Genomic DNA, 21,929 nt, shown 5'->3' on the forward strand with positions numbered 1-21,929 from the left:
TCCTTATTGCACTTCCACCCAATCCGCCATCTTGTTTGTTCTTCCGTCTAGTTGATTCTTACTGAGAGTTTTAACTACATATTATCTAAGGTGATTGCTGATGAGGACTTAGGATGTGACCTGTTACAACCACACTCCTTCTCCCTAAGGTTCTGGAAGATGCCCTTCACTCAGCATTTCCCAGACCTAAGGCTGCCTGTGTCAGTCTTGGCACAGAAACCCATTGGCACAGGCCCAGCAAAGCAAATTTCTCAAAGAAGCTTCGGCCACCATTTCTTCTTTTTGTAGATGAGGAAACTGAGGGTAGAGAGAAGCTCAGAATTCATGTTCCATGACTTCCAGACCAATGCTCATCATTCTATATACCTGCTGGCCATGTTTGGAGTATGCAGGAATTTCTGAGGTTAGCTTTTTCTACTAAACCCATTACCCACTACCACCGAGTCAACTCTGACTCACAGCGACCCTATAGGGTCTTCCCTTGGAAACTGCCCCATGGGAGTTTCCAAAGCTGTAAATCTTTACAGATGCAGAGTGGCACATCTTTCTACCATGAATCAGCAGTTTCAACTGCCTACCTTTTGGTTTGCTTTAACTGCTATGCCACCAGGGCTCTGTCTCCTAGTAAGACCAGGAGAAGAAACAGAAGATAAAATACTATTGGTAGAAGTCTAGTTTTATTAAACTACCTTTCTAAATCACAATCTAACAAGAATGCTTCGAGCCAAATAAAGGAAGCTCAAAATACCCCTTTTCACTGGAGAATATAATTTTGCTTCCACCACAATTTAAATTGATTTTGTTCTGAGCACCCGCTCTCAAAGCACATTCTATTTTCGCCATGATACTTGTTTTGACAGTGATGCATTTCAGTTGACATAGTTGAAATCCTTATGTAATAAATCTCTGCCTGAAAATTAATCATGTTTATAATATTCTGAGAATTAATAACACCCATTGCTCAAATCATTAACTTAAAAAAAGGAGCTTCCAAAATCTGTTCTCGGCAGTAAGGGACCACAAATAAATGAATGTGTGATAAAATAATCCAAGCAGCAGTTTAACAAGCGGAAACTTGAATGTGGCTGCAATAACACAGAACTATTGTTTAAGGGTTGGCAGAGGCTGATGAGGTTCTTATTTCAGCTATGAAGCAGGCATCCACATGCATAATGAACTGCTCTCTGAATTATTAATGTGTTGCTTACTTAGCCTCATCTGTCTAGAAGATAATGTATCCTAACTCTAATGAGTGATTGGTTTTGTACATAATTACAGTAGCAGCAGTGGTAGGGAACTGCGCGCCTTCAAAGAAGGAGTTCTAAAAATAAAGTCATCACATAGACTCTCTTGTTGTTGCATTCTATCAAAATCAAACCCGAAGCATTTGAGAATTCATAATAAATTACAGGAGACAGAATCATTATTAACATCATAATTTAACACAAAAGGTTTTACTTAATCATTCCTTACAGATCATGTGCTATTAAAAATGCTTAACAAATGACTTGGGTGGTTTTGAAGATATTTGCATAGATTGTCTCTTTGGGTCACTCACCAACTTTACTGTGAAGGGTCAGAAAGATAAAAGGAAGAGTAAACACAGATAGAAAAGGGCACCAATTTGTGCTAAACAGGACAGAACTTTAATTAAAAGTTTAACAAGTTGCTAAGTTCTCAAACATAGACACCTGACACAGGTCAGATCTTGTTTGCTCCTGCAAGTGGTTATCTGTGGAGGACACGGAGTCAGAAGCCACTTTATTTGGTCTAACGGAGTCTAAATGTCAGTTCTGTGTTTTTGTTTGATTGCTATTTGTTTCTGATGGGGGACAATAGCTCTCCTGAGTGTCCAGAAATGTTTTTGCTTTCCCCCTACATGGCATATTATTAGAGAAATAGGCCCCAACAGGAAGCGCTTTCTAGGCCTCCATTCTGACCATGCTCTCATTATCCTTTTGGTTTCATCTGTGCATTTCCTTTTCCTTCTGTCTTCAAAGAGGGTGGTTAGCGGACTGCCCATACATACGTCTGACGGCATCACAGGCTGGCCACACTCCTCCACGAAGCTTCAATTTGGTTGCAGTAGTAGTGTGTGTGCACGTGTGTGCAGGCTTCTGTTTTAAAAAATTGTGCTATCTCTCTCTCTCTCTCTCTCTCTCTCACACACACACACACACACACATACACACAGTGGCACAATGTTGAGAATATCCATTTATCTTTCTAAAACCCAAAAAGCAATTTCAATTTATCCCTACATCAGAAACCTGGCACAGCTTTTCGTCCGTGATTGTAGAGACGTTTAAATTATTGAAGATCAGAATGCCTCCCTCTTGTGTGCAGGCAGTTCCTAAACGTTTTTAAGACTCTTGATCACAGGAGAATTCCCCTATGTTGCCTGTAGCTAGGAATGAAACCTACAGGAAAGACTGGGGAAATGGGAAAGGGCCTCTAATTCAAAGTACAAGTTCTGCTTACAGCCTTCTGAAGCAACATATTTAAGTGTAGCAAATTGCTGTTTGAAGTCTTGTGTTGAATACTAACTCTGCTTCCAGCTTTTAGAAACCGTGGGGAGTTAAGGGTGTCAAGTCAGAAGGACTCAAGTTTTAAAGCTGCTCCTCCCTCTAGCATTGAGGTAGGGTTTCTCAGGTAAAGGTAAAGATTACAGATGTTGTTGCTGTTCGTATGTGCTGTCAAGTCGGTTCTGATTCGTAGTGGCCTTATTGAAGGTTTCCGAGGAGTGTCCTAACAGGGGTCCTCTGCATAGATTATAGCTGAGAAACCTCTATGGGGCAGTTCTGCTCTGTCACATGAGTCAGAATCGACTCGATGGCACTCAACAGTAGTTTTCCTCTCTAGTTCAGCTCTGCTTATTTTCTTAATGAGCAGAGCCCTAGCTGGTACAGCTCTAGGTACTTGAGTATACAGAGTTCTTGTCAAGGATGGTGACTAGGGGGGTCCTAAGTAGAGTCAAACAAGGGCTCTTTAAATCTAGAGGGGTCTCCCAAACTGGAAGAGCCTCAGCTACTTTTCTGAAAATGGACCACTCACCAGAGGTCTTCTTATAGAGCTTCATTTGACAGAAGAGTATGAACCTCACGGTTGTAGGAGCAGGCAGCAGAAACCATTGGTCACTGTGACTAGACACCCCAATATGCTGGACTATCCCACTTACATGAAGGCGCACTTTGCCCCCTTCATCTCTGTTCTCCTTCCTCGTGACCAACTGAGCCTGTTGGGCCAAGAACCCAAGTCCCTATGGAGAATTATCCTTAGTTACCCAGATCCAGGGTACTACTGAGGTTGGTAAATCTCAACAGCCTCAGGATTGCTGGTCCTGTTGCTGTGGTCACTCCAGTCATGGGGCCAGCAGTGAGATGGAGGCTGGGGGCATGGAAAGAGGCAGATCATGAGGGGCCTTGTCAGCAGAGCTGGGGGGTTGTTGGTATTTCCTCCAAAATGACAGGAGTCATTTCAAAATTAGAAACAGGAAAGCAGATGCTCAAATTTGCTTCCCCTCTTGACTTTATCTCAAAACTTCCAGCAATTCCATTGGAGAAAGAAGAGGCTTTCTGCTCCCGTAAAGATTCACAGACTCGGAAACACAATACAGGGTCACTGTGAGTCAGGACCGACTCCACGGTACATTACCACCACCACCACTTGACTATACTGATAGTAATGTTTGTTTGGGGGAGAGGTAGGAGACAGAATCTTTGTGAAGTGCTATTACAATAGTGAAGGAGCTCTGGTAGCGTAGTGGTTACGAATTGGGCTGCGAACCGCAAGGTCAGCAGTTTGAAACTACCAGCTGTTCTTTGGGAGAAAGATGAAGCTTTCTGCTCCCATAAAGATTTACAGCCTCGGAAACCCTGTACAGGGTCGCTATGAGTCAGAATTGACTCCACGGCACATTACCACCACCACCATTACAACAGTGAGAAGTCTTGGTGTGGCGCTGTGGGTTAATGCGCCAGACTGCAAAGCCATTTGAACTGCAAGGTCGGCAGTTCAAGTTCACCAGCAGCTTCCTCAGAAACCCTATACAGGGTTGCTAAGGGTCAGAATCGACTAGATGACACATAACAACAACAACAACAACATTATAATAGTGTGAGTGGTGATTGTGAGAGATGACAAAAGCTGTGTGGAAGGAGAGGAGGCAACAGACCTGAGATTTTTGAGCAGTTAGAATGAATTGATTATTGACTGGATTTGAGGCTTGGGTGTCCTGTCAGCCTGTGCCTGAGTCATCAAGAGGATGTATAGGGGAAGTGCAGATTGGGGAGGACAGATGAGAGTGCAGTTTGGGGGGCGGGATTCATTCTGGGGGCTCTCAATAGAGAGGTCCTGCAGAATATTGGATCTAGGTGTCTGAAGCTCAGAAAAGAGATGTGGGCATATTATGGGTTTTGTCAGAAAGAGTTGATACCTGAAGTAGTGGATCTACTTGCCCAGGGACCAGAGTGGAGGAGAGAAAGGAGGGAAACCCACAAACACATATTCCTTCCTTTCTGGAAAGTCCTCTCCCCTTTCCTCGGAGGATATATCCAGAGAGCCTCCCTGGCTCCCATTGGGATTTGCCTGAGGTTATTTCTTCTGTTTATACTCAAAGAGCCTGGTACTTAACAAGAACTCAGTGGTGGTGTCTGGGTGTTGCCCAGCTCAGTGGGCCCCAGGGAAATCATCTTTTGCTTACCGGCACTGTCATGGCTTCAAGATGGCTCATTTTCTCTTTCTTTGAAACAAAGTGAGGGACTTTGAAGGTGCTCAAATTGCAATCCAGATGGCCGTTTGTCAGGTATAAGGTGAGCTGAGTCAAGGCTAGCTGGTCACTATATGAGAAGTCAAGGTCTGTTGCCCACACCTGGTTAAAACAGAAGTGAGGGTGACTTTTAAAAAGAGGAATGCTGTGGGTTAATGTGCTGAACTGCAAAGTCAGTTTGAACTGCAACGTCAGCGGTTCAAGCTCACCAGCTGCTACTCAGAAACCCTATCCAGGGTTGCCACGGGTCGGAACTGACTCAATGGTACTTAACAACAACAACAAAACCCCTATTCAGACCAAACCATATCGGAACGAGTTAAACAGGACTTAATGGAGTTGGTATTTTCACTTCTGTTTCTACATCATTCACCGGAGGGGTCGAGTTTCCCATGTGATTCTACTCAGAAGAGTCAAAGTTCCGAGGGTTGGGGGTGGGGTTACAGGAATGAAGATGGCTGGCCATGGCAGTCTAACAGAGAAGCCCCATCACAGACCATTGGTGTTGACTTTGATTTTTCTGCCTGTGGTCTGCCAGTTCTAAGGGGTCAGTGCAACGTTTTCTATTGAGGAAACGGAATTGGACAGAAACTTCAGATAGTGGGGAACTAAGTAGGGGCAGAGACAAAGGCAGCTCCGTCTGAGGGGGAAGAGTGAGTAAATATATAGGAAAGGGTGGCTTGCACTGAGTTTGGAATAAGCAGCTATGGCCTCTGGGAATCTCAATATGCTGCTTGAGGGAAACTCATGGTTGGGCTGTAATTCTTAGCTCTACCTCCATTTTTACTATGAGTGCTGGCGAGTCGCTGCCTCACTATGGTGTTAACCTTGGAACACGTATACTAACTGTACCACAGTGTTATTAGGGGAACATGATGATGAAATGAAAATGCAGTCACTTTGAAAACTAGACCTCTGTAGGCTGTAAGTTACTATGAGCTCCCAGGAGACTGAGAATGTTCATTCATTCCTTTCACAGTCATTTACTGAGCATCTACTAGTTTGCTGACCACAGCAAACATGGGTCATGTGTTACCTCACCACCCTCCCGTAGCAGACATCATTTTTTGTTCTTGTCATTTTGTCCCCATTAAATTCAGAAGCAGCCCCAGTATCCTTAGTTGAATGCTCATGGCATATCCTTGTACTAGGCACTAGAGGATAAAAAGTAACTATGGTCTGGGGTCCTGCCATAGAAGAGGGGAAGGAAGCAGCATCCGTATTTAATTAATTACATCACAATGTAAAATGTGGCATAATACAAGGAGGCAACCAAGTCCCACTGAAGGATAAAGAAACTACAGGCTGGGTTTACCTAATGAAGTGATGACTGCCTTCAGAGGAAGTGAAATTTGAACTCTCATTTATCAAGTACCTACAGTGAGCCAAAGGAGCTCTGGTAGCATAGTGGTTACAAATCGGGCTGCAAACCGCAAGGTCAGCAGTTCAACACTACCAGCTATTACGTGGGAGAAAGATGAGGCTTTCTGCTCCCATAAAGATTTACAGCTTCGGAAACCCTGTACAGTGTCGCTATGAGTCGGAACTGACTTGAGGGCACTAGACATCAACAACAGTGAGCCTGGTGCTTCACAAGCAACACCTCAGATCTTTAGATCTTTAGGAAATCAGATGGCCATGTCACAGATAAAGAAACAGAGGCTCAGAGTGGTACCCAAGTCCACACAGCTAGCATGTGGGAGTATTGAGATTTAACTCCAGTTCTGCCTGGCACCAAGTCCACCCTCTTCCCATTCCCTGCTGGAGGACACGGGCACAGATCCTGGCCCAACCAATCCTCACCCTATACCAATTTCCCAGTCAAATTGCAAGCCAAGGATCAAAACATGTTCTTGTATAATATAATCCATGCCTTGGAAATGTCTTGTGGCGAAAACATGAAGCATTGTACTTCTGGAGTATGTTGTAATTAGCAGTAATGCATTTTCACTGTAGGAAGTTGGAAACGAACACATTTTCATGAAGACATGATTAAACATTTTTTTTTCCTGTTAGAAGGCCTACATGTGCCCCACACATCAACTCTGTACGGTTAAAAGACATAATACACCCACCGGAGAGTGGACTCCTCTCAAACAAATCTATCCATGAGTGACTTGAGTAAGCATTGAATGTAAATGGTATCATTATAAGGATATTAAGAGGTCAAGCTGTCAAGGCCTCTTGCTAAACTGAAGCTAATTTCAGGAGTCATATTCGCACAGTAATGCCCTTTTATAATAGCAAATAAATCACATTTGCAACAATTGTTAAAAACTAACTGCCAAGTATCTGTTGCAGTAGTAAATATCCTATTTGTCAACTTAAATATTTCCTGCTGTATACTAATATAAAATGCAAATCAGATGGGGACAGCGCCTTTCCCTTAATATGAGAGAATGAACTTGATGGTATTACATGCCAGGACTTCCTCCGCACCCCCCCTTTCTATTTTGACACTTTAACATCCTTGATCAAAAGGAAACATATATAGCAAACATTATTAATATTGATGTTAGTAATAGTAATGTTTTGATGATAAGGATTTAATGGGAAGGCAGCATGTAGGTGAAAGAGAGAACCAGGGAGTTGAAGAACCTAAATCGGGCCCTTCCAAACAATGTAACTGTGATCAAGCTGTTTAAACGCTCAAATTCAGTTTCCTTGAGTGTAAAAGGAGCAAAAAACGATATACCTACCACATTCAAGGGACCTTGAATGTAAAATAAAAGACAAGCATATAAAAGCGCCTTATAAAGTTCAATGCAAATGCTACTTCTGATGACCAAACATTTCCTTTAAGAGGATTAAACTCAGAGAAGACACACTTTCAATGGTCTATGGTGGCTCTGTAGGATAAGTGCTGAACTGCTAACCACAAGGTCGGTAGCTCAAACTCACCAGCCGCTCCACAAGAGTAAGATGAAATTTTCAATTCCTTCAAAGATTTTCAGCCTTGGCAACCCTGCATAGGGTTGCTATGAGTCAAGACTGACTTGTCAGCACTTAACAACAACCTTTAGTAGTGAATGAGGCATCGGTGGTTCCGTGTTAGACTTCTGCCCAGTCATGTGGGAGAGCCAGGTTAGATTCCTGACGAGTGTGCCTCATGCACAGCCACTGTCCGGTTGACTGTGAAGTTTTGTGTGCTGCTAGGATGCTGAACAGGTTTCAGAAGCACTTTCTGACTAAGATGGACCAGGAAGAAAGGCCTGGTGGTCGATTTCTGAAAATCCTGTGATCACACCTGGTCCAATCTGCCACCCGTCATGAGAAAGGCACAAGGACCCAGTCACACTTCATTCTGTTGTGCATGGGCCACCATGAGTTGGGGACTGAATCAAAGGCCTTAAAAGACCATAGCTCTATAACTCTATAACTAGTGGGTTGTCCCAACAACTCCATCAGTATGTGGTTAGGTTAGGTTAGGGTCAGGTTGGTCATCCTCAGCCCTCCATTTTACCAATGAGGATAAACAAGTAAACAAACACAGTCCATTGCTGTGGACTCTCATCAGCCCTGTAGGACACAGTAGAACGGCACCAAAGGGTTTCCAAGGCTGTCATCTTTATGGATGGAGGAGCAGCAGGTGGATTCGAACCGACATCCTATCAAAGCTGTGCTACCAGGGTTCTTTCCCAGTTAGGATACTGAGAGTCAGGAGGCTTCAGGGTTTGCATAGGATCATGCAGCATGTGGTCAGAACTCTGGCCTTTCTAGAACAGAAGTACTTTGCTTACCCAGGCTGTTCCTACCTTTTGGTTCACCAGAAACTAGCAGAGCAAATTTCCTTAAGCCTTTTCCTCAACAGCAGGCTTGCCGGAATTGCTCAGATAATTGTTCTGTTCTCCATCTGGGTTTCCCATTGAAGACACTGCCTGAGGCATGCTTGTGTTGTGAGCAGGGGTTCCTATCTTCCCTCTAGATTGTTAGCACTTTAAGGGAAGCTGTGGAGTCTTTGTCTCCCCACAGCAGAGTCTGGGTATGGCTCCACATGTACTAGGGCACATCCGCCACCTCCAGCATCTCCAATGCCATCCTGTGGTCTCCCAGCAATCTCCCCAGAGCAAGCTCTCAGTGTGCCTTTTGCAGATGGTTTCAGAGAAGAAGAAGAAGGAGAAAAAAATCCAGTAAATATTCACCAAGCCCCTCCTCTGTGCCAACTCTGTGCTTTCACACATAGGCTCTCCTTTAAGGCCATTTTTGATGTTGGCCTTCTATGCTGACGTTGGAATTGAATCTCTCGCTGTTCCGGAGCGCCCTGTCATAATTGAGATGAGAAATCCCTGTGCAAAGGCAGTACAACTGGCATGGACAAAGAGTGGGGTGAGGGTAGGCTTTGAAATGGTTAGGAGGTGGCTTTAACGTGACTTACAGGACGTTTAATGACTGACTTGACACGTTCATTGGTTAGAGGTGAGGGTGAGGGAAAGATATTGTGGAAGGTTAGAGCTGGTGAGGACCTTAAACTTTATCGAGTCCTATCTGTTCACTTTATAAATGGAACAACTCAGGCATGAGAAGTAAAGTTGTTTGCCCTGAGTCACACAGCCAGGTAGCAGAGGTGCAGGATAAAGGTGTCTCATCTGCCAATTATCGTTAACCGTTGGGCTGATGAACGATATTCCACAATCATTTTGTTTAAAAAAAGGCTACACTATTTTGTTGTTGCTAAGAGCCATCAAGTTGGTTCTGACTCATAGTGACCCTGTATAAGGTTTCCAAGGAGTGGCTGGTGAGTTTGAACTACTGACCCTGCGGTTCAAGCCAACCTTGTAGTCCAGTGCATGAATCCCCAGTGCCTTGGAGAGATTTGTATTAAGGCCTTAAGCACAAGCAATACAAAAAGATTCAGCTCAGCATTACTTGTAATATCAAACACTGTAGCTGCCCAAACTTTGTGTGTTAGGTCAGAAAATTATGACACACTCAAGTGATGGGGTCATCTGTCATCTTATCATTCAAGATGATGATTGTGAATAACTTTGGAAAATGTGGGAAGATGCTCAAAATGGCAAAAGGAGAGTTGTTGTTAAGTGCCATTGAGTCGATTCCAACCCATAACAACCCTGTATAGGGTTTCTGAGGAGCAGCTGGTGAGCTTGAACCTCCAACCTTGCTGTTCAAACGGCTTTGCAGTCTGGCGCATTAACCCACAGCACCACACCAGGACTCCAACAGGAGGGTACGAAGTTATATAAGCAGTCTGACTTTGTCAGAGTAATATTGTACATAGAAAAAAATTGGATGAATATATAACAAGTTATACAGAGACTTTCATGTACATTTAGATGTGTGCTGTCCAATTTGGAAGCCACTAGGCACATGTAGGAATCCGGGTGTGGTGCTGTGGGTTAAGGCGCCGGACTGCAAAGCCGTTTGAACTGCAAGGTCGGTGGTTCAAGCTCACCAGTCGCTTCTTGGAAACCCTATGCAGGGTCGCTATGGGTCGGAACCGACTCAACTGCACTTAACAACAATAACAAAGCACATATAAAGAGCTCTGGTGACTTACAGGTTAGGCACTTGGCTGCTAATCAAAAGGCTATTGGTTCACACCCACCCTCTGGCTCCGTGGGAGAAAAACCTGGTGAGTTGACAAGAACGTCCTCTAGGGAGGTTTTACTCAGTCTCATGGGGTCACTATGAGTTGGAATCAACTCGATGGCATCCTAACAACAGCCACTGACGTGGCTACCGAACACCTGAAATAGAGTTGGATCTGACTGAGATGTGTACAATACAGTCTTAAAAAGTTAGGATGCAAAATATGAGGGTTAGTCCAAAAGTATTGCTATTAGGGCTCCAGTTCATACATGCATGGGTTTATTGCAAACAAAGTGTGTTTAAATATGTCTCTGCAGTCAGTAGATGGCTTCAGATAAAATTCTCTCAATAATATACTGGTCTCAGTCTCATTAGGGTGCCATCAAAAGACCAAATAAAGGTCTAGTCAAAACAGTGGCATCTGAGAGGGTCTGCTGGCCAGTTATATTGAAGGCCAAAGTGAACATGCCTAGTTCTGGATCCTGTTTGTGCCACCAGCTTTGGGCTGAAAAGGTTGTGGCATTTGCCAGTGTGGGAGATATGGAGAAAGGCCCCGTACTGAGCCCTTTTTGCCATAGGTGCTCCAGGCAGATGAGGGCTGCTCGCTCACCCTTGCTGCTTCTGCAGGATGGCTGGGTGCTTGAGAAGAGGTGCTCTCAGACTGTCTCCAAGTGCAGATAAGGTTCTATAGCCAAGGGTCTGATCTTGCTAAGCTTCTCTTAGGGCCACTGGAATAGCTATGAGATGGGCAGACTCCTTTGTGGATTGAATCATGTTAATCAAAGCGTTGTAGAATTTCAGAACTTTACAATGTTTGACAAACCCATTTGTGCCCTGGGTTACATATTGGGCTGCTAACATTAGGCTTGGCGGCTTGAATCCACCACCCGAATCCACCAGCCATTCCTTAGGAGATAGATGAGGCTTTCTGCTCCCGTAGAGATTTACAGCGCTGGAAACATTGTACCCGGTCTTTATGAGTTAGAACCGACTGGAAGGCGCCTAACAACAGTCAGGGAGGGCCTCACTGAGGAGGTAGCTGTTAGCAGAGACCTAGAGGAAGTTCAAGAACAGGACAAGGGTCAAAGGTCTGAGGCAGAAGCATGCTGGTTGTGTTCCAGGATCTGCAACAAGGTCAGTGTGATAGAAGTGAATGAAGTCAGCAATGAGGAGAGCAGTCAGGGATGGCCAGAGGGGAAGCCTAGGGGGAAATGGTCCCTTTTACTCTGAGTGGGAAGAAAGTCACTGGGTATTGAACAAACAGGACTGACATGATTGAACTACATTTTAAAATCCCACCCTGGTGGTGATGAGGAAACTAGACCATGAAGGGCAAGGATGGCAGCCAGCAGGTCAGTTAGGAGGACAAGGCTGTCATTTGGGGAAGAAATGATGGGCTGCAATGGCAGGGTGACAGGGGATGGTGGGAGAAGTGATCTGCAGCATTACAGTTCCCCAGAAGAGCCACAAGGACCTTCTGATGGTGGGTGTGAGGTTGTCACTGAGGGCTCATTCCTGGAGCAGTGGAGTTACTCTTTACAGAGGGGGGCAGTTTTCTGGAGGAACAGTTTAGAGGGTCAAAATCAAGCTTTCAGTATCAGTCATGCTGTTTGAGATGCTTTTGCTGAAAGATGTTCTTGAGGGTGGGGCGAGATCTCAGATACGTGTCTCCTTTCTCAGCTGTAAAACCAGGGAGGGCGCTTCTCTGGGTTGTAGGGATAAAGCAAGCTAGTCTCTGCTGTCACTTTCTTTGCTGTACCTCTTGGGCCTTGGGCTTTCCTTGGTTGAAAGGAGATGAAGTCTTTAGGATCTGAGACCTACCCTAGAGGGCAGATTGCCCACTTCTTACCATGTTAGGTCAAGAAGGAATACAGTTGAGGACAGGAACAGCCCAGTACAGAAAAGACGTCCCTGCAGATTGAGAACAACGAAGACAGGAGAAGGCTGTACCTGAATCAGGCATGTGGTTCCCCTGGAACAGAAAGCGCTCTGGACCACGGGTACAAGACCCCAGAGGCTCTTAACAATTTGCTTGACAAGTGCTTGCAACTTTCTGTGTGATTTTTAGCAAATTCCTTCCCTCTCTGGGCTTTGCTTTCTTTGTATGGAGACCTGATTCTGTGTATTATGAGATAGTGTATATGTGGGTGGGTGGTGGTGGTAGTGGTGCGGAGGTTGCTGACAGATACTAATCTATTTTTAACTTCTCTTCTCTGACTGTCAGGGGGCAGGCATAGGAATTCACAAGCTTGCCTCTTGCCTTCATTACTCTTGTCTGCTTCCCAGAGACCAGGAACACATTTACTTGTTGTTATATGCCATCAAGTCAGTTCCAACTCATAGCAACCCTGTATAGGGTTTCTGAGGACCAGCTGGTGAGTTTGAACACACGACCTAGAGGTTCAAACTGACCTTGCAGTCCAACGCATTAGCCCACAGAGCCATACCAGGCTCCTAACTTCTTAGATGCCGTTTAAAAACAGGCCTCAGGAAAGAACATTCTTATGAAAGCAGTTTCTGAAGGACATGTTTTTCCCTTTCCCACTCTGACTCGACGGCACTTAACAACAACAACTCTGATACTGTGTCTCCAGACAGCATTACATTCTCTACTGAGGTAAACAACACACCCAGCATTTAATTTTTAAAGAAGTTGGTGCACTGCACAGTAAAAACTTCAAATCAGCAAAATATTAGTGTGACTATGATATTTGGTAAGAGTTTGCACTATACATAAAAAATCAATAGCAAGGGTTAGGGAATTGCAGCCTCTTGGCGTGTTGCCACCTAGTGGTGGCTGTTGGGATAGCGCAGCCTCTTAAAAGGCAAAAGAGAACTCCTGTTTGCTGTTGGACCCGGGCACTGACCAACAATGGAGACTCAAGTATGTATCTTGGAAGTCTTTTCTCTTTTGTTTCTATTAATCTTATTTATCCTCTGGACATAGCTACTAGCACACCCCTTTTTTGTACCATCCACCCTGGACACTGCCTTGTATTGGGGCTTTGGAGTTGGAGGGACCAGATACAGCAGAACACCCGGATCCTACTACTGAGTACCTAGGGCTGAGCAATCCACCATGTCACCACAGTATTGAAAGTTGTTTGGATCCAGAAAACATGCTACTGGCTCCCAAACGTGAAAAAGAACATCGCAAAACAACAATTCATAGATGCTTAAAAAATATCAACAAAATGAAACATGTCAAACAAGTGCAAACCAAGTCTTATCCACTATAATCATATACCATGTTGGATCTGGGTGCCATTTTATATATCTGATATAATGTAGGGTGGGTAGGGTCTCAAAAATTAAAACCACCCAGAGTCCAGAGAGGTCCCGAACAGCCTTGTCCGGGAAGACTTAGAATGATCTCTGTCGTGTAGTGATGAGGAGCTCAGAGGACAGTTAGGACAACAACTGGGACCCAACCCAGGTTTCCTGACTCCTAATTGCCAGCATGCATCACCTGATTTCTTCATCATGCTAGAAACTTCTCTGTGACTTTGGAAACTCTGTCAGAATGAGCAGAAACTGTGTTCATTTTGGGATCCCAAAAGGAAAAATCTTAAAATTTAAAATTTCATCATTAGCAGCCATATTTATATTTGTTATTTCTGTAAAAAAAAAAAAAACCACACAAAAAGCAAACATCACAGATTTTCTCATTTACTCTTGTCTGCCCTGATTTCATTTTCAAATGTCTTTTACTACCTCTACACATGGAGCCCTGGTGCGGTGCTGTGAGCTAATGCACCAAATTGCAAAGCCATTTGAACTGCAAGGTTGGCGGTTCAAGCTCACCAGCTGCTCCTCGGAAACCCTATACAGGGTCGCTATGGGTCGGAATCGACTCAACAGCACTTAACAACAACAACAACAACCTCTACACATGTCCTAGTCGTCCCTCCCGTCAAGACAGATGGCCTAACTGACATTTTTCATTTTTAAAATTTTTATATAAATTACCCATTTATATAAACAGGCTAGAGAGGTTTAGGTGGTGGAGTTTCGACTGGTCTTTCAGTCCCTTCAGTCTTTGGTGGTGGATTTACTGTGACAGGGGGAGGTGGTGATGTTGTCCAGTCCAGCCCCACCAGCCACTGGTTTCATACAGGAAGCACAGTGCCAGAGCCCCACAGCTCGTCTCTGAGTTTTGATTTTGCCACAGAAGGAGCAGTGTGCTTGGCATGTTGGCTGATTTCAATTTTCTTCACCATTTTCCTGAGGGAGGCGCCATAATGGGGCCCATATTTACCCACGATTCTGACCTTCTTGGTGTATTTCGCCATCTTGCCGCCACCTAGTGCCAAGCCCAGAAGCTCTTTATATTTTTAGAAGTGTAGAATTACATACTATTTTTTCAGTATTTTCTTATTAAAAATATTTTTTAAATTGTGTTACAGTTAAAAGTTCACATAGCGAATTAAGTTCTCCTGTAACAATTTCTACTCAATTTGTGCCCTGACATTGGTTACAGTTTTCATAATGTGTCCACATTCTTGTGTCCATTTACCCCATTTCTATTCTTCTAGTTTCTCTGTCCCTCTTTAGCTTCTCATTGTTTATGCATGGCAAATGTTGACTGTTTGTACATTATTGGTCATTTAGGCATCACACTATTCATGGATGATATTGTCTATTTTATAATGCAGTCTGTTATTTGGACGAATTCAGTTCCAATTTCAAAGAGTATCTTAGGGTGATGTTGTTAAGTTGTTGTTAAGTGCCGTCGAGTCGGTTCCGACCCATAGCGACCCTGTACAGGGTTTCTGAGGGTATAAATCTTTACGGGAGTAGAAAGCCTCATCTTTCTCCCACGGAGCACGCTGGTAGTTTCGAACCGCTGACCTTAAGTTTCGCAGCCCGATTCGTAACCACTATGCTACCAGAGCTCCTTATCTTAGGGTGATAGCCTGTATCAATCCAGTAGTTTGAGTTTACCTACATTCTCCCGCCTCTGTCTATCTGGGACCTTCTGTTGTGTCCCTGGTCAGAATGGTTGGTAGTGGTAGCTGGGCGTCATCTAGTTCTTCTGGTCTCAGGGTTGTGAAGACTAATGTTTATATGTTCTGTTAGTCCACTGGACTAATTGTTTCCCATTGTCTTCAATTTTCATCACTCTTCCCTCCAGACAGGTAGAGACCAATAGTTGCACCTTAGAAGGCCACTCAGCACCTTTTAAGATGCCAGTCAACTACTTACCAAGGTAGGCTATAGAACATTGTCTTTGTGGACTGCTATGCCAATTGACCATGGTGTCCCCTGAGACTTTGGTCCTAAGCCCTCAGGCCCAGCCACTCATTCCCTTAAGTTGTTTGTTAGTGTCTAAGAAGTTGTCTTTGCTCCCTGTATGCTCCAACACTAAGCATTGAACTAAAATGAACACAAAAGCCCAGTTTTGATAACCTGTTGCGATTTCCTGGACTAGTCATTGTACTTGTATATTTGTTGTTCACAGCAATCCAGTCCAATAGCCCCATACTGTATAAAGTTATCCCCCACTTTTAATTTTCACACTAGAAATGTCAGGGTTCACAAGCACTCTTTTTAGTGGATCTTGAGAAACAATCGCTCATTTATTTTCATTCTTAAAAACAACCCTTCAAGGTAAGTTTACCATCCCCATTTTACAGATGAGAACAGGAAATTTGGAGGGGTAAAGAAACTTGCCCATGGCCACTGAATTCATAAACAGCCATCAAGAAACCTCACAACTCTAACACAGCACAGTTTTCTTGAAATGAAATTATCTTTGCATCTGAGCCCTCATCCTACTGAACTAAAGGAAGTAGCACCTAAATCTGTTTTCAGTTTCCCAGAGGGATACCAGGGAGAAGGAAGGTGTCTTCTGTGTCTTCTAATCTCTGCCCAGGTTTCCATGGAACTGTTCCAAGAGCTTTGTCATTTTGTTCCAAGAGTGATCAGGGATCTGCTGCTGCAGGACCCATAATCTTTTCACTCTCTCCTGACTAGGAGTTTGCTTCAGACTCCAAAAAGCTTTAGTGTGACTTTTCAAAGCAGAAGAGCTCTTGTTAGGGAGCTCTCACAGAGAGGATTCCTGAGCATGGTCTTTGTGGACTTGAAAGACTGTCGTGAAAAGCAGCGTCCTCTCTTAGTGAGGATGAATGTGCAGCCCTGGCCCAGATGTACAGTGACTTGGCAGCAGAGGTTTTCCTTCCTCCCTGAGTGTTGAATAAAGGACTTCAACTGAAGAATATGTAAGCAAGAAACACTATGAGACTCATAGCCTTGGAGTTGGTCTAGGCCAGCTCCCTCAAGCCCTAGATGAAGCAGGAGGCTCCAGGAGGGGACGATGCATGTTCAGAAGTGGTATTCAGACCCAAGCCCTGAGAAAGTTTGTTCATGTTTAGGAAATTCCTAGAAAGGAGAATTAGACTACCCCCCGTACAAGACCTGCCTAGCATAGGAGTCCTGCTATAACGACCCCATAACTAAACTCACAGCCATCAAGGTGATTCCAATGCAGAGTAGCATTGTAGGATAAGCACTGGACTGCTAATCACAAGGACAGCAGTGCAAACCCACCAGTTGCTCCTCAGAAACCCTATATGAGATTGTTATGAGTTAGAATCGACTCAACAGTAATTAATAACAGCAGCAGTGCTCTCAAAGGATCACTGGTGGTTCTGTAAAGTAAGCGTTGGACAAGATTGGACAGCAGTTCAAACCCACCAGATGCTGCACAGGATAAAAATGAGGATTTCTGCTCCTGTAAAGATTTACGGCCTCAGAAATCCTATGCAGTAAGTCAGAACCCGCTGGACAGCACTTAATAACAACAATGCTCAATAAATCTTTGTTGAATGAATCCATTGAATAATACAAGGGGAAAAATTCTTCCTTTAAAACAAAATTGAGAGATACCACATTGTACCAACACAATGTTTTTTTTTTTTTAATTTGTTTTTTTAAAGGCAATAAAAAGAGTTGGCAAAGATGTGGAGAAATTGGAACCCTCATAGATTGCTAGTGGGATTGTAAAATAGTGCATCCATTTTGGAAAAGAGTTTGGAAAGTCTTCAAAAAGTTAACTCTCAATTACCAAATACTTTACATTAGTAGAGAGAATACAAAAGTGGTGAGAAAACTTGGGGCACATGGAAGACAAAGCAGTTCCATCCAGTTTTGCCTTTTAGAGGCATCACTGTATAGCCAAGAGAAATGGAACCCTATATTTATACAATAACTTATACATAAATGTTCATAGTAGCATTACTCATAATAAATAGCAAAACAGTGGAAACAACTCAGCTATCCATCCGCAGATGACTGGAAAAACAGACTGGGCACACTCATACAGGGACGTAGTATTCATCCACAAAAAGAATAAAGTACTGATTCATGCTACAACATGGATGGACCTTGAGAACATCATGCTAAGTGAAAGAAGCCAGTCACAAAAGACCATCTATTGTATGATTCCAGTTATATAAAATGTCCAGAATCATCAAAAATATAGAGACAGAAAGTTGATTAGGGATGGTCAGGGACTGGGAGCAAGTGGAATGGGGAGTCACTGATAATGAGCCCAGGATTTCTATTAAGGGTGAGGGAAATGTTCTAAAATTAAGTAAGTCATGGTTGCACAATTCTGTGAAAATGCTACAAACCAGGAAAGTGTACAAAGGTGAATTTCTGATATGTGGCTTATATCTCAAAATGCTGTCAACACACAGGGCTCCAGGACTTCCACTCTAGAATGAATGCATACACAGTGTGTATAGTCACTGGTCTGAACCGAGTTAAGAATGGAAATTTCATTAAGATGGACTGAATCAGAGAGCCTGTGATGAACTACTTCCATAACTGCCTTCGGAATTTATTCTAGATATTTTTCAAGTCTGTACCTCAAAACCACACTTGTCTGTCAGTTTGTCATATTGTGGTGGCTTGTATTTTGCTGTGATGCTGGAAAACATGACACCAATATTTTAAATACCAGCAGGGTCACTCACAGTGGGCAGGTTTCAGCAGAGCGTCCAGACTAAGACAGACTAGGAAGAAAGAGAGGCAAATAGTTCTGAATATTTAGCCACTGAAAACTTCATGAATAGCAGAGGAACATTTTTAGATATGGTGCCGGAGATGAAAACATTATAAATAGCAGCAAAACATTGTCAGATATAATGCAAGAAGATGAGCCCCTAAGGTGGGAAGGCACTCAAAATACGACTGGAGAAGAGCTGCCTCCTCAAAGCACAGTGGACCAGGGTGGCACTAATGGAGTAAAGCTTTCAGGACCTGCATCTGCTGATGAGGCACAACTCAACATGAGGAGAAACAACTGTAACACCCATTAATCATCAGAACATGGAACGTAAGAAATATAAATCTAGGACAATAAGATGTTGTCAAAAATGAAATGGAGCACATAAAGATCAATATTCTAGGCAATAGTGAACTGAAACGGACTGGTATTGGCCATATTGAATCTGGCAGTCATTTGGTTTACTATGCCAGAAATGACAAGTTGAACAGGAATGGTGTCACATTCCTCATCAAAAACAACATTTCAAGATCTATCTTGAAGTACAGTGCTGTCTGTGATAGGATAATATCCATACACCTACAAGGAAGAACAGTTAAATTTATATTATTCAAATTTATGCACCAACCACTAAAACCAGCTATGATGGAATTGAAAAATTCTATGAAATTCTTCAGTGTGAAATTGATCAAATGTGATCAAGATGTATTGATCATCACTGGTGATTGGAATGTGCAGGTTTCAAACAAAGAGGAAGGATCAGTAGTTGGCAAATATGGCCTTATAGAAATGATGCTGAAGATCACATGACAGAATTTTGTAAGAACAATGGCTTTGTCATACCTTTTTTAAGCAACATGAAAGATGACTATACCCATGAACCTCACCAGACGTAACACACAGAAATCAAATTGACTGCATCAGTGGGAAGATATGGTGGAAAGCCAAAACAAGGTCAAGGGCAGACTGTGAACAAACCATCAACTGCTCACATGCAAGTTCAGGATGAAGCTGAAGAAAATTAAAACAAGTCCATGAGAGCCAAAATATGACCTTGAACATATTCCATCTGAATTTAGAGACCATCTCAAGAACAGATTTGATGAATTAGATACTAATGATGGATGACCAGAAGAATTGTGGGATGACATCAAGAACATCATACAGGAAGAGAGCAAAATGTCATTAAGACGACAAAAAAGAAAGAAAAGACCAAAATGGATGTCAGAAGAGAATCTGAAACTTGCTCTCCAGCATGGTGGTGGCTGTGTGCCGTTGAGTCGCTTCCGACTCATAGTCGCCCTGCACAGGGTTTCTGAGGCTGTAAATCTTTATGGGAGCAGAACGCTTACTCTTTCTCCTGTGGAACAGCTGGTAGTTTCGAACTGCTGACCTTCCAGTTCACAGCCTGATTCATAACCACTACGCAACCAGAGCTCCCTCTCCAGCTTAGAGATGTTAAAGCAAATGGAAGAAATGAGGTGGTAAAGAGTTCAGTGGAAAATTTCAAAGGACAGCTCAAGAAGACAAAGTCAAATATTATAATGAAATGTGCAAAGATCTGGAGGTAGAAAATCAAAAGCACAGCATTTTTCTGAAATAACTGAAGAAAAAAATCCAAATCTTGGCCTGCAATACTGAAGGATTCTATGGGCAAAACACGGAATGATACAAAACACATCAAAAGAAGATGGACGGAATACACAGTCACTGTGCCAAAAAGAAATGGTCAATTCACAATAAAAAGTTACAAAAAGAAATGGTCAATGTTCAACCACTTCAAGAGATAGCAGCTGATCAAAAACTGATGGCACTGAAGTCCAAGCTGCACTGAAGACATAGATGAAAAACAAGACTTTGTAGAATACAAATTAAAATCTTTAAACAAACTGATGCAGCACTGGAGGCACTCACTTGTCTACGCCAAGACATTTGGAAGATGGCCACCTGGCCAACCAGTAGTGGGAAGTGATCTATATTTGTATCCATTCCAAAGAGAGGCTACAAACAGAATGTGGAACTCATTGAACAATATCATTAATATCACATGCAAATAAAAATTTGCTGAAGATAATTCAAAAACTTTTGTAACCGTAAATCCACAAGGAGTGGACAGAAATTCAAGCTGGATTCAGAAGTCCTGTAATTAGGGATATCATTGCTGATGTCAGATGGATCTTGGCTGAAAGCAGAAAGATGTTTACTTGTGCAAAGTCTTTTGACTGTGTGGATCATGACAAACTATGGATAACATTGTGAAGAATGGGTATTCCCTAACACTTAATTGTGCTCATTAGGAACCTGTATATAGACCAAGAGACAGTTTTTAGAACAGAACAAGAGCTACAGAATGGTTTAAAATCAGAAAAGGTTTCTACCAGGGCTGTATTCTTTCACCATACTTATTCAACCTGTATGCTGAGCAAATAATCCAAGAAACTGGATTCTATGAAGAAGAACATGGCATCGGGATTGGAAGAAGAGCTAACCCTACCCTACCATTATGATATGCAGATGATGCAACCTTGCTTACTAGATGTGAAGAGGACTTAAAATAGTTACTGATGAAGATCAAGGGTTATAGTCTTCAATACGAATCACACCTTACTGTAAAGAAAACAAAAATTCTCACAACTGGACCAATAAATACATCATTATAAATAAAGAAAATATTGAAATGGTCAAAGACTTCATTTTGCTTGGATCCACAATCAACACTCATGGAAGCAGCAGTTAAGAAATCAAATAATGGATTACATCAGGCAAATCTGCAGCACAAGTCCTCTTTACACTGGGCCTGACCCAAGTCATGGTATTTTCAGTAGCTTCATATGCATGTAAAAGTTGGACAATGAATAAGGAAGATGGTAGAAGAGTTGTATTTGGGTTATGGTGTTGGAGGAGAATATTAAAAGTACCTTCGATTGCTTGAAGAACAAACAAATCTGTGTTGGAAGAAGCACTGCCAAAATGCTCCTTAGAAGTGATGATGGAAAGATTTTGTCTCTCATACTTTGGACATGCTATCCATAGACATTCGTCCCTGGAGAAAGACATCATACTTGGTTAAAGGGAGGGTCAGCGAAGAAGAGGAAGACTCCACTGGCCAAGTGGCAGCATCGATGGACACAGTGACAGTAGCAGTGGGCTCAAAAGTAACAATTGTGAGGATGATGCAGGACCAGGCAGTGTTTCATTCTGTTGTTCATTGGGTTGCTGTGAGTCGGAACTGACTTGATGGCACATAGCCACAACAACACCTCAAAAAGCTTTACCATATGTGAGTAAAAAGAGCCTTGTCCAAACACTAGAGCAGATGAGTATCCTACAAGTGTTAATACTCAGGGCTCAGTAAGCAGTCATGGGTTGGACAGAGAACATGCCAGGATTGTCAGAAGGACTCAATTCGTTCTGAGGCTGTAGTATCACTTTTCTCTAGAGTGCACTCCTTCTTCTTCCTAAATCCATGCCATTGCTTTGTATCAGCTCCTGGACTGAGTGGAAGTAGCATGGTTAAACCCACAAGAAAGGCATGTCAGGTGGGGCCATGATACTCTCATCTCCGGCTCTCTCCTGAAGGTCACCTCAACCTGTCATCTGTGG

The 21,929-nt window shown here is 43.0% G+C and overlaps 1 protein-coding gene across 1 annotated transcript in view; it reads right to left on the minus strand.

The window, feature by feature from the left end:
* Positions 1–21,929, minus strand: part of IQCH (IQ motif containing H) — a 188,320-nt gene that overhangs the window by 64,441 nt on the left and 101,950 nt on the right. The window contains exon 8 of the mRNA XM_006831840.1: positions 4,703–4,870. Within this exon, the coding sequence (XP_006831903.1) occupies positions 4,703–4,870 (168 nt within the window). The remainder of the gene's footprint in view (positions 1–4,702; positions 4,871–21,929) is intronic.

Source organism: Chrysochloris asiatica, unplaced genomic scaffold, assembly GCF_000296735.1.
Source record: "Chrysochloris asiatica unplaced genomic scaffold, ChrAsi1.0 scaffold00004, whole genome shotgun sequence".
NCBI classification, from domain to species: domain Eukaryota; kingdom Metazoa; phylum Chordata; class Mammalia; order Afrosoricida; family Chrysochloridae; genus Chrysochloris; species Chrysochloris asiatica.